Source organism: Acomys minous (assembly GCF_964271855.1).
Source record: "Acomys minous genome assembly, chromosome: 13".
NCBI classification, from domain to species: Eukaryota; Metazoa; Chordata; class Mammalia; order Rodentia; family Muridae; genus Acomys; species Acomys minous.
In genome coordinates, this window is record NC_140495.1 from 65,180,644 (window position 1) to 65,194,468 (window position 13,825).

Sequence of the window (13,825 nt, forward strand, 5' to 3'; positions counted from 1 at the left end):
TCTTCTTCTGCTTCTTCTTCTTCTTCTTCTTCTTCTCCTTCTTCTTTGATTTATTTATTTATTATGTATACATATACTTATTATGTATACCTGCATGTGTGCCTGCATGCCAGAAGAGGGCACCGGATCACAATACTGATGGTTTTGAGCCACCATGTGGTTGCTGAGAATTGAACTGTGGACCTCTAGAAGAGCAGATAGTGCTCTTAACCTCTGAGTCATCTGTCCAGCCCTAGCCTGACTTCCTATTTTAAATCTTAAATTACATGGCAGCATATCTTTCTCCATCCATCTACACAAGTACCTATCTATACAAGGCAGAGGGTCTTCAGTGAGTGATGCAGGGAATTGTACATAATCTGTAATCTGTGCCAGGCCATTTCCTGGTTGGTTCTCACAGCAAAGAAGGAAGATTCCTTCATAGTTTCCTCCCACCACTTTCCCTCCTTCCTCTTCTTTCAACAAAGGAAGCCCAGTTCAAGAAGCAAATTGACTTAGAACAGTCTAGACTATCAGCTATAGAATTAGCCCTGTATTCTTTGTACGGGCTCTAGCACTTCAGGGTCATGTGATCAGGGAATGCAAAGACCCGGTTGAGTTCCCCTATGGTCCTACAGCTTACTCACAGTGTTGCGATGACAGGCATGTCTGGGGAGGTACATGATGTGTATCTGGGGGTGTCTGAGACTTTGAATGGTCAGACGATGGCTGCTCTTAACAATGTCATCTGTGCTCCTACCCTCAGAGTAGAAATGGCATCTCTTCCTTCAGTGACTCATTTTGAGGCACACACTGGGATTATAAGTGGTTATCCTGTAAAAGGTTGATGACTTATAGTGCTTGCAGTTGGGTCCATGATAATTGTGTAGAAAAGTCAAGCACTTGGCTACCATCAAGGGTATTCTGTGAAAATATATTTGCTAATGAGAGAGGCTTAGAAGATCAAAGAGGCCACTTAGGTAGGGTTTATTAAACTGGGAAAACTGGATTGACAATCTGAGGAGAATAAAAAAAAAAAAACCCACCTAGGGAGAAAGGATGGGATGGAAGAAAGGAAAGGGGTAAAGATAAGGCCTAGGAAATACAGTTGTTGAGGAAATGTAGTTCCAGAAAATGATAAGGCCAAGTTGGAGACTTAATATTTTTGTTGGGGGATGGTTTTTTTGAGAGAGAGTTTCTCTGTGTAGCCTTGGCTATTCTGGACTCACTTTGTAGACGAGACTGGCCTTGAACTCACAGAGATCCGTCTGCCTCTGCCTCTCCAAGTGCTGAGATGACAGGTGTGTGCCATTGTGACCTGCCAGTGACTTTATAGAGGAAAGAAGGTGTGCTGGTTACTTCTGTCAGTTGGACCATAGCTGTCATCACCTGGGAAGAAGAAACTGCAATTGAGCAATTGTCTCCATCAGATTGGCCTGTGGGCATGCCTGTGGAGCATTTTCTTTTCCTTCCTTCCCTCCTTCCTTTCTTTGTTTCGCTCTATCTGTCCTAACTATCTATCTTCTTCCTTCTCATCTTCCTCCTTTGTTTTTTGAGACAGAGTCTCATCAGGTAGCCCTGGTTAGCTTGGAACTCACTATGTAGACTAAACAGGCTTTAAACTCACAGAATCTGCCTGCTTCTGCCTGCCAAGTGTTGGAATTAAAGGTGTATGCCATCATGCCATGCCCAACTATTTCTTTTTCCTTTATTTTGAAACAAGGTTTCTCTGTGTGTAGCCCTGGATGTCCTGGTACTCCTCGCTTTGTAAACCAGGCTGGGCTCGAACTCACAGAGATGGGCCTGCCTCTGCCTCCCAGGTGCTAGGATTAAAGGCATGTGCCACCACGTCTGCCTTCTATTTCTTGAATAATGATATTTAGAGGGTCCAGCCTACTGTGACTGGTGCCACCCATGGATTGTATGAGCAAACCTTGGAGAGTGAGCCAGAAACTGATGCTCTGCTTCAGTTCCTGCTCCCAGGTTCTGGCTTTGAGCTCCTGCTCTGGCTTCCCTGGAACCTGTAAGCCAAATAAACCCTTTCCTTCCCAAGTTGCTTTTGGCCAGCACTTTGTCCTAAGAACAGAAAGCAAAGTAGAACAAAAGGCGTAGGCCATGTCCAAGGAGAAGCAATTCGGTAAGAAAGCAGACAGTGGGGTAGGGAGTCATTCAGGATGACTCAGTTTCCCGGGTTATAAGGTGAAAGTACAAGTACAAGCCTAAAGCGTAAGGAGGTTGGAGTGCCCTTGAAGGTGTCTCAGGTGAAGCAGCCCTGTCTTCCATAGATAACCAGATCTGAGAAAAGGCAGAGCCAGCTGAGGAGGCGTGGGCCGGCTAGAGGCTGGATAGCCTTGCTTAGGAGCCACATATAGAATGTGGTGTGGCTGTGGGAGTGGCAGGACATGGCTGGAAACCAGCAGAATGGAATGTGAGCTCTCGGGAAGGAGCAGAGAGGAACATCTTGGTTTATGAGCTTTTTCTGCTTTGGCAGGAATTTAATTCTTGGCATCAAAATAATGTCATGCAGTGCCCAGCACCACACACACACATACACACCACACACACACACAAACACACACACACACTCCACATGCACATACATACCACACACACACACACACACCACACATGTACATACATAACACACACACACACACACACCACATGCACACACAGAGAATACCCCCCAAAAAATAACTAGAGAGAGAGATTGATTCAAAGCTCCAGTGTCAGATGATAAAAACAAAAAACAAAAAAACAAAACTTTTCTGTCTTTCCGCACAGTTGGGGAAGCTAAGAGGAGATCTAAAATGAAATGTCTACTTCTTGTTTTAGAAAGAGATGACAGCTGTCTAGGCAGAAGCACGTCCATATAATAATTTCATGAGTGCCTTTTAATACCATAGGAGGCCACATGGTGGCCAGGAGATGATGAGCACGCATGGGATCTTCTGCTCAGAGTCCCTTGGGTTACTATTTTAAGCAGAAGCCCTATCATGTAATTGTTATTTTTTGAGACAGGGTCTCATGAATGTTGCAATTACAAAAGTGGGCCACCAGTGTCTAGTTTGAGTTTGTGCTGGGAGTCAAGTCCAGGGCTTGTTGTGTGCTGGGCAAGAGCACAGCTAAGGAGCTCCATCTCTAGCCCTCCTTCTCTGGCTTTTTAGACATGGGTTCACGTAGCCCAGGATGGCCCCGAACTCACTGTGTAGCTGAGGATGACCCGGAACTCCTCATCCTTCTCTGTCCATTTCTCAAGTGCTGGGTTCAGACATGAGCTCCCACGCTGGGCTCTCTGTGTAACTTATAAAGACTCCCAAGTAATAGAAACACAAATTAGTAATATTGTTATTTAAAAAAAAAAAAAAAGCTTTCCAGAGGCAGAGGCAGGCCCATGGCTGCGTGTTCAAGGCCAGCCTGGTGTACAAAGCAAGTCGAGGACAACCAAGACTACACAGAGAAACCTTGTCTCAAAAACCCAAACAACCAAAAACCAAATCGAACCAAACCAAACCAACCAACCAACCAAACAAACAAACAAAAACTTTCCTGTAGTAGGATGATTTGTGGTATATGCAACTATTACTTGACATTTGGACAATACAACACAATAATATTTATTGGAAAGAACTCAGCCAATCCCCTGGGCTAATAAGGTGGAAAGACACTCTCAATAGATTAAAGTACAATGGCTAATACATGCATTAAAAAAAAGTTTAATCTCACTAGTCATCAGAGAATGCAAATTACAATTACATTGAGATTCCATGTCTACCTCTTCAGCTGACAGAGGTGGGAGGATCAGAAGTCCAACGTCATCTTCAGCTCCTGAGCCAGTAGGAGGCCAGTCTGGATGCACAAGAACGTGTCTTAGAAACAAAACAAAACAACTGGTAAGAAAAAAGAAAACCTCTCGCCGGGTGTGGTGGTGCCCACAAAAAAGTGGGGAACCCCCATGCTAGGTTGGTGAGAATGAAGTAGTGTAGCTACTATGGAAATCACTTGGAGGTTCCTCAAAGTTAAAGATAGATATAAAGCATTTCACCGAGCTTTACCACTCAGGGTATTTCCAACAAGACTCTGAGCCGAGCCAACATGTCACAGAGACACTTGCACGCCAATGTTTATTGACAGAACAAACTTAAGAGTCCAACAACAAAGAAATGCATAAAAAGTGTGATGTATGTGTGTGTGTGTGTATCACATGCATATATGTATATGCAATGAAGTTTTTAGTCATAAATAAGAAAATGAAGTTTATGTTGTTGTTTTGTTTTTTGTTTTTGAGACAGGGTTTCTCTGTGTAGCCTTGGCTATGCTGGACTCACTTTATAGACCAACCTAGCCTCAAATTGAAGTTTACATTGTTTACAAGAAAATAGATGCAACTGGATACAATATTAGGCAAAGTAAGTCAGTTTCAGAAGAACAGATACTGTATGTTTTCTCTCATTTGTGATTCCTAGATTTGATATGGATATGTGAAATTATGCATAAAGGTAAAAGTAAAACTGTGGAGAGGAATAAAAGGAATTAAGGGGAGAGGGAATAGAAGGGAGAGGAGAGAGAGGAATGGTATGGGGGACATAGATCAAAGTACATTCTGTACTCATCTGAAAGAGCCCTTATGTAATATAGTGCCATGTAGAATAAACACACACAACTCAAAGTATAGAACAAAGCAACCTGTACCCAGAAGGCAAGAAGCCTGCAGATTTCTATAAATTAAAGACCAGCCTGGCTGGGCGTGGTGACACACTCCTTTAATCTCAGCACTCAGGAGGCAGAGGCAGAAGCATCACTGTGAGTCCGAGGCCATCCTGGTCTACAAAGCGAGTCTAGGACAGCCAAAGCTACACAGAGAAACCCTGTCTGGAAAACCAAACCAAAACCAAAACCAAAACAAAAACAAGACCAGCCTTGTCTACATGGTGAATTCTAGGCCAGCCATGGCTACACAGGAAGACCCTGTCTCAAACAACCAAACCAAACCAAACCAACCAAACAAACAAAAAAACAAAACCCAAAGAAGTTGGAGTAGGAAGGGAGAGTTCATATTTTACTGGTCTGTGCTATGTTGATTCTAAATACAGGGTTTTTTTTGTTTTGTTTTGTTTACAATAGAGAATTTCATGTAAACAACAGTAAATTAATTATACATGCAGGCAAAATACCCATATACACAAAAATAGATAACTTTAAAAAACGCATTTCAGAATCAATAGGGGCCAGTTTTAAGGAAGGCAGGGAAAGCCAGGCATGGTAGGCACACCTTTAACCTCAGCACTGCAGAGGAAGAGACAGAAGGATCTCTGTAAGTTCCAGGCCAAGTAAAAACCTGTCTCAAACAAACAAACAAACAAGCAAGCATTGAATGGTAGTATAAACTTGAATTTTTGTTTTGTTTTTTCTTTTTTGTTTTGGTTTTTCGAGACAGGTTTTCTCTGTGTAGCCTCGGCTGTCCTGGATTCACTTTTGTAGACCAGGCTGGCCTTGAACTCACAGCGATCCACCTGCCTCCGCCTCCTGAGTGCTGGGATTAAAGACCTGCTAAAGTCTTAACTTTTGGGAGGAGAGGCAGGAGGTTTACAAGTTGGAGGATAAACAAAGTGAGCACCAGTCACCAAGGAACAGCTTTAACATTTTGGGGCTAATACTTCTCAAAAGAGACTCCTGCGACTTGCCTCTGGCACTCGAATCTAATCAAGTGCAAACAGCATCATTAAGCACCATATTCTTGCTTTTAATCTTTCCTTCGTTTTACTTCATTAAAACCTTCTAAAAGACATCCAATGGGGAGATGGCTTAGCGTGGTCACTTGCCTGAGCATAGCCCCCAAATTGCTAGTGGAGTGACAGGATCCTATCACAGGGTGATGGATGGGATGCCAGTGTGAGCGGAGGGTGGGGGAGGGGAATGCAGCGGGAGGCTGGACTCTCATTTCTTTTTCCATGAACTCACAGTATAGGCTTTGTGATTAAGATTATAATTTCCTACCATTGTTTTCTAAAGAGCGATTCTTAAAAAAAAAAAAAAAAAAAAAAAGATTGAGGTGGTAGAAATTTAAGTGCAGCAGAAATTAGCCAAGCCAAACAAGATAACACTTAAAACGCTGTTCAGGAAACCTAGTATTTTGAAACCAAGAACAAAGGGACAAAGAAGAATTAGTTGCTGGCAACTTTTGAAGTCAACAAGTAGTTTAAAAACAACCCAAATTTAGTTAACATTCAATTTTCTTTCTTTACTATGTTGGTCCCTGTAAAGTAGTTTTTGACTAACAGGAAAACATTTCAGTGCAGTTATTTTCTGATTAAGTTGTAAGAAAACATCAGGAAAACATGAGGGTAGATAGGCATGGATTGGCTTGGTTGGAAATTGTGTCAGGCACAGACTTTGTAACATCTTGTAAAGCTACCTTAGCATGTTCACTCTACAGAAGACACAAAAGGGTAAATGGTCAGAGTGAATCGAATCCATTGCCCTGGAAAGCAAAGGGCTGAGAATTGACCCACTAACATTTGCCCAGTACTCAGTTGAGAAAATACTTAAAACATTATTTAGGGACATGCGAGTCCTAAGGTAAGGATGGGACTCATGTCGTCAGCCTTGGCAGGTGCCTTTGGCCAAGGAACCATCTCCCTGGTCCTAGGAAGCATGTTTACACTCAATAGCTACAGTTTAAAAACAAGGCTCTGGGAGCTGAAGAGATGGCTCAGCTGTTAAAGGCACTTTTTGCTTTTGCGGAGGACCTGCGTTTGGATCCTAGCACCCACATCTGATGGCTCAAACTTGCTTGGAACCCCAGCCTCAGGGGATTTATCGACCTTCTCTGGCCTCTGCAGGAACTGGCAAGCATGTGGTACGCAGACATGTGGGAACTCACACATACAAGTGAAAATGAATACATTTCTGCATTTCATGGTTTTATCTACTAACTCTAAGACTGTGGTTGTTTTTCCGTTTTACCTCTCCCCTGCCCATCCCCTGTCCCCCAGGCTTGCCCTGTAACTCCTAACTTATTTTCCTTTAAGCTCTTACCCTACTTTGTCTACTTTAGGCTGCTTATTTCATTTGTGTGTTCATGTCTTGCCTTTGGGCTAGAATGCAGAGTCACCGAGGAGAAGGGCTATGCATTTTTCACCTGCGTTGTTTTGCTTGGTCAGAGACAATGAACATATTACTCAATAAAAGCAAGGCCAGTGTCCTGTGCTTTCAGTGCTATGCAGCTGGCATCTTGTTTACTTGTGCAAATGAAACGTTTTCCTTGTTTCTTCTTGGACAGAACTACTTGTAAATGTTTTATACACTGTGAATCTTACAAGTCCTGTTTCGAAATCATTATGACAACCTTTTCAGAAGCAGTGAAAGAAGTCCAAAGCAGGTCTACAGGAGATAGTGGGACCAGGTATTTACAAAGTTACTACTCTTGAATCGGATACTATGTTCTACACTGTAAAGATTTCTCTCAAGACAAATGTCTTGAGCTAAAGGGCCCTCAGTTTCATTCACCCAAGGACCTACAAAAAGTAAATGGCAGGTCTGAGTTTCAGAGACCCAAGTTGGCCTGGTTCCAAAGGGCAAGGCACTTAAGTGTCGGGTAGCTGTGAGAATTCAATGACATAATTTCTTGAAAAAGCACTAGGCACCGTAGTTGGCAGCCAACACGTTTCTTCCACAAATTTGCTCAGAACTTGGAAGTTGACTTTTTTTTCAAATACGAGGGGAAAAGTATAAAAATCAAACTAGGTTGAATTCATTACATTTGTCTGTAATTTGAAGAAAGCTCCCGTCTGATTACAATAATGCTATGCCGGTCTTCATATTGACTCTAGGAAAAAAACGTCTGGCAGTGTTTCAAACCACGATACCAATTTTAGAACAATTTCTGTTTCAAAAGAGGGAGTAGGAAGTCGTCTTTGGCCAAAAAGAGACTCAAGGAATACAGTAACGTAGTCCCATAAAACAGTTTATTTCGTGCCTCTACTACCCCAAAGAAGAGCAGTGCCTTTGGCCTGTACGGAACTTTGTAGGTGAACTGTGGGGTCCCCACATTTGCTGGGCTTGCCTTCAATTTTGAAGTCCAAGTGCTTGCTCCCCTAGTTTTCCTCTCTTAGATCTCCCACAAGCTACATCTTTGCAGGAAAGTGGGGCAACCTGGGCTCACTTTGCAGATCCCCTGCTAAATCTGTCTGGGACCAGATGCCAGTTGTCCTACACCTCAGGGAAGACCAAGTGCCCACAGCACCTGGAGGAGGTTGGTGCGCGCCCCCGCCGTGACGTCACCGCACCTGGCACCAGCTGCGGGAGTCTGGGTGGCGGGCGGGGACCGCAGGGGGCGTGTCCGGGAGTCCCAGACTATTCTCGCGAGATTTCGCCCCAGCCGGGTCCCAACTCTCTTCACACGGGCCCGTGGATTCGCCCCCCCTCGGTCTTGAGTGAGGTGCGCTCGGCCTCAGACGGCGTGTGCGCAGGGCGGGCTGGCCGCGAGAGACCCTGCCGGTGCTTCAAGCGGCCGAGCGGAAGCGACCTGGGGAGTGCGCGCTGAGCGCGCACGCGCGGACGCCGCTCGCACCCGCCTGCCGGGCCCGCGCCTGAGGCTGGGTGTGAGGAGCGGCCGAGCGCGCCGCGGGCGGATGGAGACGCCTCCTCGCCGTGCCTGAGCCGGTGCACCGAAAGGGGCCGCGGGGCCGCTCTCTCCCCGCCAGCGCCGCAGCATGGGTAAGCACCGCCGCGCGGATCTCTGGGCGCCTCGCACGAGGGTCGGGTCGGGGTGCTCCCTTAGGCGATCCTTTGCGGGACAGCGGGGCTCGAACCCGTGACCGGTAGCCCCGCGCCCTCCGGGAGCCTCCGGCTTCGATGGGGGAGGGCGGTCGCGAACTTGACCAAGTGGCGCTTGCAGCTCTGCTCCTCCGAGACTTGGTACAGATTGAGTTAAAAAAAAAAAAAAAAGTAGTGCATTCACACCCCCACATCCACTGTGTGCACACACAGACATTTTGTTATAGATAATTCGAAGCACAGAAAATATGTAGTTCTATTTGCGATCGGCTGGGCTTGGCAGTGATTTTTGTCTACTCTGCCCTTCCCCTTTTCTTGGGCTAGTTTTGGAAATCGTTTTCCTGGTACTCGTCGTCTTCCTTGTCAGGTGTGTTGGCACTTAGCAGCACCTCGAATTTCCTCCTGAGGACTGGGTTGGGGGGTTCGAATAGTCTAGTATTCCCAGTTGAACCTCTGGAGGAGCAGTTTCCTGTTTGGAGTGAGACTTCCTTCTTGGAGGGGAGAAAAAGTACAGGGCCCACAAGGTTGTTTTCTGGGCGTTCTTCAGGTTTTTTTTGTTTTTTGTTTTTGTTTTGTTTGGAGTTAGAGAAAGCGCGAATGCTTTGCCGCCGTGGTCTTTGAAGAGGAGTTTTGTTAAGTGGTGTAACAATTCTTTGGGTAACAAAGTTGCTTCTGGGCTAAGCACTAATTCCCTCAAATGTTTACAAATTAAAAGTAATGCCAAAGAACATTTTTTTTTCCCTTTTTAAAACCAAATTTATGCAGCCACAAGACAAGAGTGTGTGTTCAGTTCAGTTGTAAAACCCGAATTTGGTTTTGTGGTGTAAATCAGAAAGACATTATCACTTTCTCATTTGAAAGTTGATGCAGCTTCAACCATTACTGAAATTAATAATTCACGAAACTAACGGATGATTTAGAAGCCTGACAAAAACAGGAGTGCTGCTGATGTGGCACCCTGTGCCCACACTTTGTTTTGTGGGAGACGAATTTAGCTAGTGTTTACAGACACTGGCTATTCTGTTTTCTTAGAGTTTCTAATTTTATGCGCCCTCTGCTTCCCTTCTGCTTTGTGTACCTTTTATACACCAAGTGCTCTTCAATGCAGGAGTCAAACATTTTGCTGTTAGGGACTTTGAAATGAATTCCTTTCCACTTGATTGGTTGAGTTTACCGGGTAATTGCAGGCTTATTCTAAGCATCAAAAGCTAGCCTAACTGATTTGGATGAAAAGCTAAAATTAGGTATGCAATTCTTATCTGTCTTAAGTCAAGATGCAGAATGTAATTAAAAGTCTTTTGATGGTCTAGAGTCATCATTTTGTGACTGAGTTGTTGTGAGCCCTTTTAACTACCTTGGATCTTGTATAGACTGTTGGGCCAGGTTCTAGACAGCAAACTTATTTCCTGCAGTAATTTTAAGCACTTTTTCTACTGTGTGTTATTGGATGGGCTTGAAACTGATTAGTATCTACGTACCTTCACTTTTCTTATATATATAATTTTTTTAAAACTGAAAATCATTTAAATTTTTGGTCTACATAGGGGAAAATCAGTAGGCCCAGAAGTATGCGGTCTTCTTTCACTCTTTTTTTTTTTTTTTTGGTTTTTCGAGACCGGGTTTCTCTGTGTTAGCGTTGGCTGTCCTGGACTCACTTTGTAGACCAGGCTGGCCTCGAACTCACAGCGATCCGCCCGCCTCTGCTTCCTGAGTGCGCCACCACGCCCGGCTTTTTTTTTTTTTTTTAAGACAAGTTCTGACAGTGTAATTTGGGCTGTCCTGGAATGCGCATTGTAGACCAGGCTGGCCTTGAATTTATAGAGATCCACCTGCCTCTGCCTCCCAAGTGCTGAAATAAAAGGGATGCACCACTACTCCCAACTATGGTCTCAAGAAAAGTAAATGAAAAGTGTTTTGCATTGCGATACCTGTATTTATTGGCTGCAGGACCTTTCTTTGGTCTATTTAGAGTTGGCAGAGCAGCTTAGGAAAGCTCATTGTTTAGCATACTGTCAAGATGTGCTTTGAAGGTCTGTTATTTTGGGTGTTTGTGGTTACTTTCTGTAAAGTATTTGTGAAACATTTGCAGATGAATGTGAACTTAAAATCTATTGGTTGTGTAATCAATAAAATCCTCAAGTTCATGTAAAAAAGAGTATCCTCTCATGTGTACTTTGGTCAGTTTGTTACCTGGTGTTCTTTTTCTTGCATTTTAAAAACACTTGGTTTATTTATTATGTTTACAGTAATCTGCCTGCATGTGTGCCAGCATGCCAGGAGAGGGCACCAGATCTCATTATAGATGGTTGTGAGCCACCATGTGGTTGCCAGGAATTGAACTCAGGGCCTCTGGAAGAACAGACAGTGCTCTTAACCACTGACACTGAGCCTTTTCTCCAGCCTTCCACCACCCACCTCGAGACAGGGTTTCTCTGTGTAGTCTTGGCTGTCCTGGACTCGCTTTATAGACCAGGCTGGCCTCGAACTCACAGTGATCCCCCTGCCTCTGCCTCCTGAGTGCTGGGATTAAAGGCATGCATTACCACACCTGCCTTTTTTTTTTTTCCATTTTAAAGAGAAGATCTCACCTCCTCACTTTGTTCAGGCTGGCTTTGAACTCAAAGTGATCATCCTGCCTCAGCCTCTTGTGTGTTGGATTACAAGCCTTAGCTGTCACTACCAACCAGTTGTCTTCAGTTCTTGTAATTCATGATGAAGCTCGAGATGGCTGAGCTCTTAAGAGCTCTCTTAAAGGACCCCAATTTGGCTCCCAGTGTTCATATTGAGTAGTTTATAATTGCCTAGAGCATCCAAGGGAACTGATCGCCTCATTTGGTTTCTGAGGGCACTGTTCCACACAGCTTACACACATACACACACACACACACACACACATACCTACACCTAATTTGTTAAATAAAAATAAGTCTTTTTGTGTTTTGAGATGAACATGGATACTTATGAGGCGACAGTTCCTACACTTAATGGACACACCTGGCTAGTTATGAGTGTTTCTGAACCCTAGGCCTGTACTACTTTGGAAGTAGAAGCAGGACTTGAAGAAATCAAGGCCAGTTTTATTTTCCCAGCACATTCAAGGTCTTCCTGGGCTACAAGAAATGGTCTAAAGAAGGAAAAAAGGGCTCTGGATAGGGACTTCTTGAAACCTTACCTGCAAATTTTGTAGCTTAAAAAGTTAATTAGAGCCAGGCGTGGTGGCACACACCTTTAATCCAAGCACTTGGGAGGCAGAGGCAGGTGGATCGCTGTGAGTTCAAGGCCAGCCTGGTCTACAAAGCGAGTCCAGGACAGCTAAGGCTACACAGAGAGACCCTGTCTCAAAAAACCCAAAAACAAAAACAAAACAAAAAGTTAATTAGCCTCTCTGTGCTTCTATGCATTGATCTATAAATTGGGGAGAAGTGCCAAGCTCAGGCAATTAGGTAAATGAATGAGCTAACAGTTCTCCTGTTATTATTCTTGTGTATTGCTGGTGCTGACTTGTATTTAAAAAAGATTTATTTATTTATTATGTATACAATGCTCTGCCTGAATGTAGGTTGTGAGCCACCATGTGGTTGCCAGAAATTGAACTCAGGACCTCTGGAAAAGCAGACTTTTTTTTTTTTTTTTAAAGATTTATGTATTTGTGTATTTTGTCTGCATGTACATCTACACAACAGAAGAGGGCATCAGATCCCCTGTCAACTACAGTTATAGGCTGTTGTGAGCCACCATGTGGGTGCTGGGAATTAAATTCAGGATCTCTGTTAGAGCAGCCAGTGCTTTTTTTAAAAAAAACGATTTATTATTATGCACACAGTATTCTGCCTGAATGTACACCTGCAGGCCAGAAGAGGTCATTAGATCACATTATAGATGTTTGTGAGCCACCATGTGGTTGCTGGGAATTGAACTCAGGACCTCTGGAAGAGCAGTCAGTGCTCTTAACTGCTGAGTCATCTTTCCAGTCCCCAATACCTTTTTTCTCCTCAAAAATACAGATAAGCATTTTTGGAGTGAAGTAAGAAAAAATTAAGAAAAAAATATATATACATGGCAAGCAGATACTAAAGGCTACGTATCTCTTAATTTTAGATAAAGATTTTCTATTTTAAAATTTGTATCTGGTGCAACAATCAAATTTATTTTTATGAAAATAATTGAGCCTTTTACTGTCAGAAAATGCTTAGGTTTGGGATTACTATGATGACTTATGTACAGATGGCTTGTGCAGTGGTGGTGCATGTACCTTTGTGCATGTGTGGAGGTCAGAAGAGGGTGTTCAGCGCCTCCTCAACCACTTTACCAATTCCTTTGAGGCAGCTCTCTGAACCCTGGAGTTCATGTTTTCCTAGCTAGGATTAAAGACAGTAAGCCTCAGCAATTTTCTTGTCTCTGCCTCCTTGGGAGTTCTGGGTGCTAGGATCTGAACTTAGGCCTCATGATTGAGAAGCAAGAGCTCTTAACTGCTGAGCTATCTCTCTAGCTCCTGTGTACAGACACGCATTATCTTATATACTCATAATTTCAGGGTTAAGCATTCAAGGTTGGTGATAGGCACCTGTTTTCTCACCTACTTGGGAGTGGGTGTAGGAGGTGATCATGAATTCCAGGGGAGTTTGAGCTACAAAGTAAGACTGTTTCAGGATTCATGATTGGGGAAATACAGATAGATACTTTGTTTTTCCAAAACTTGGAGGTTTTATGGTAACAGCAAGCACATACTTTACCTTGTTCAAGGTAGCTGGATGGATTGTCTGGCACAGACAATTGATGCTATTTTATAGTATCAAAATTAAATAAAAACTTATGCTAAAGAATAAAACTTGTTTTGAAAGTATATATAAACCACACCCATCACGGTTTACTCATTTATTTTTTGAGATGAAGTTTCCACTCTTGTACTGGCTGGCCTAGAACTCATTGTATAGAGTAGGCATGCATGGATCTCACAGAGATCATCCTGATTTACAGCATGCTTGGCTAAAGTTGTTTGTTTTTGCTTTTTGAGACAGGGTTTCTCTGTGTGTGTAGCCTTGCCTGTCTTGGAACTAGCTGTGTAGAC

The 13,825-nt window shown here is 43.6% G+C and overlaps 1 protein-coding gene across 1 annotated transcript in view; it reads left to right on the plus strand.

Moving 5' to 3' along the window:
- The first annotated feature begins 8,338 nt into the window (after window positions 1-8,338).
- The window catches only part of CD2AP (CD2 associated protein), an 89,950-nt gene continuing 84,463 nt past the window's right edge, over window positions 8,339-13,825 (plus strand). The window contains exon 1 of the mRNA XM_084753313.1: window positions 8,339-8,697. Coding sequence (XP_084609439.1) covers window positions 8,694-8,697 — 4 coding nt within the window. The 5' untranslated portion in view covers window positions 8,339-8,693. The remainder of the gene's footprint in view (window positions 8,698-13,825) is intronic.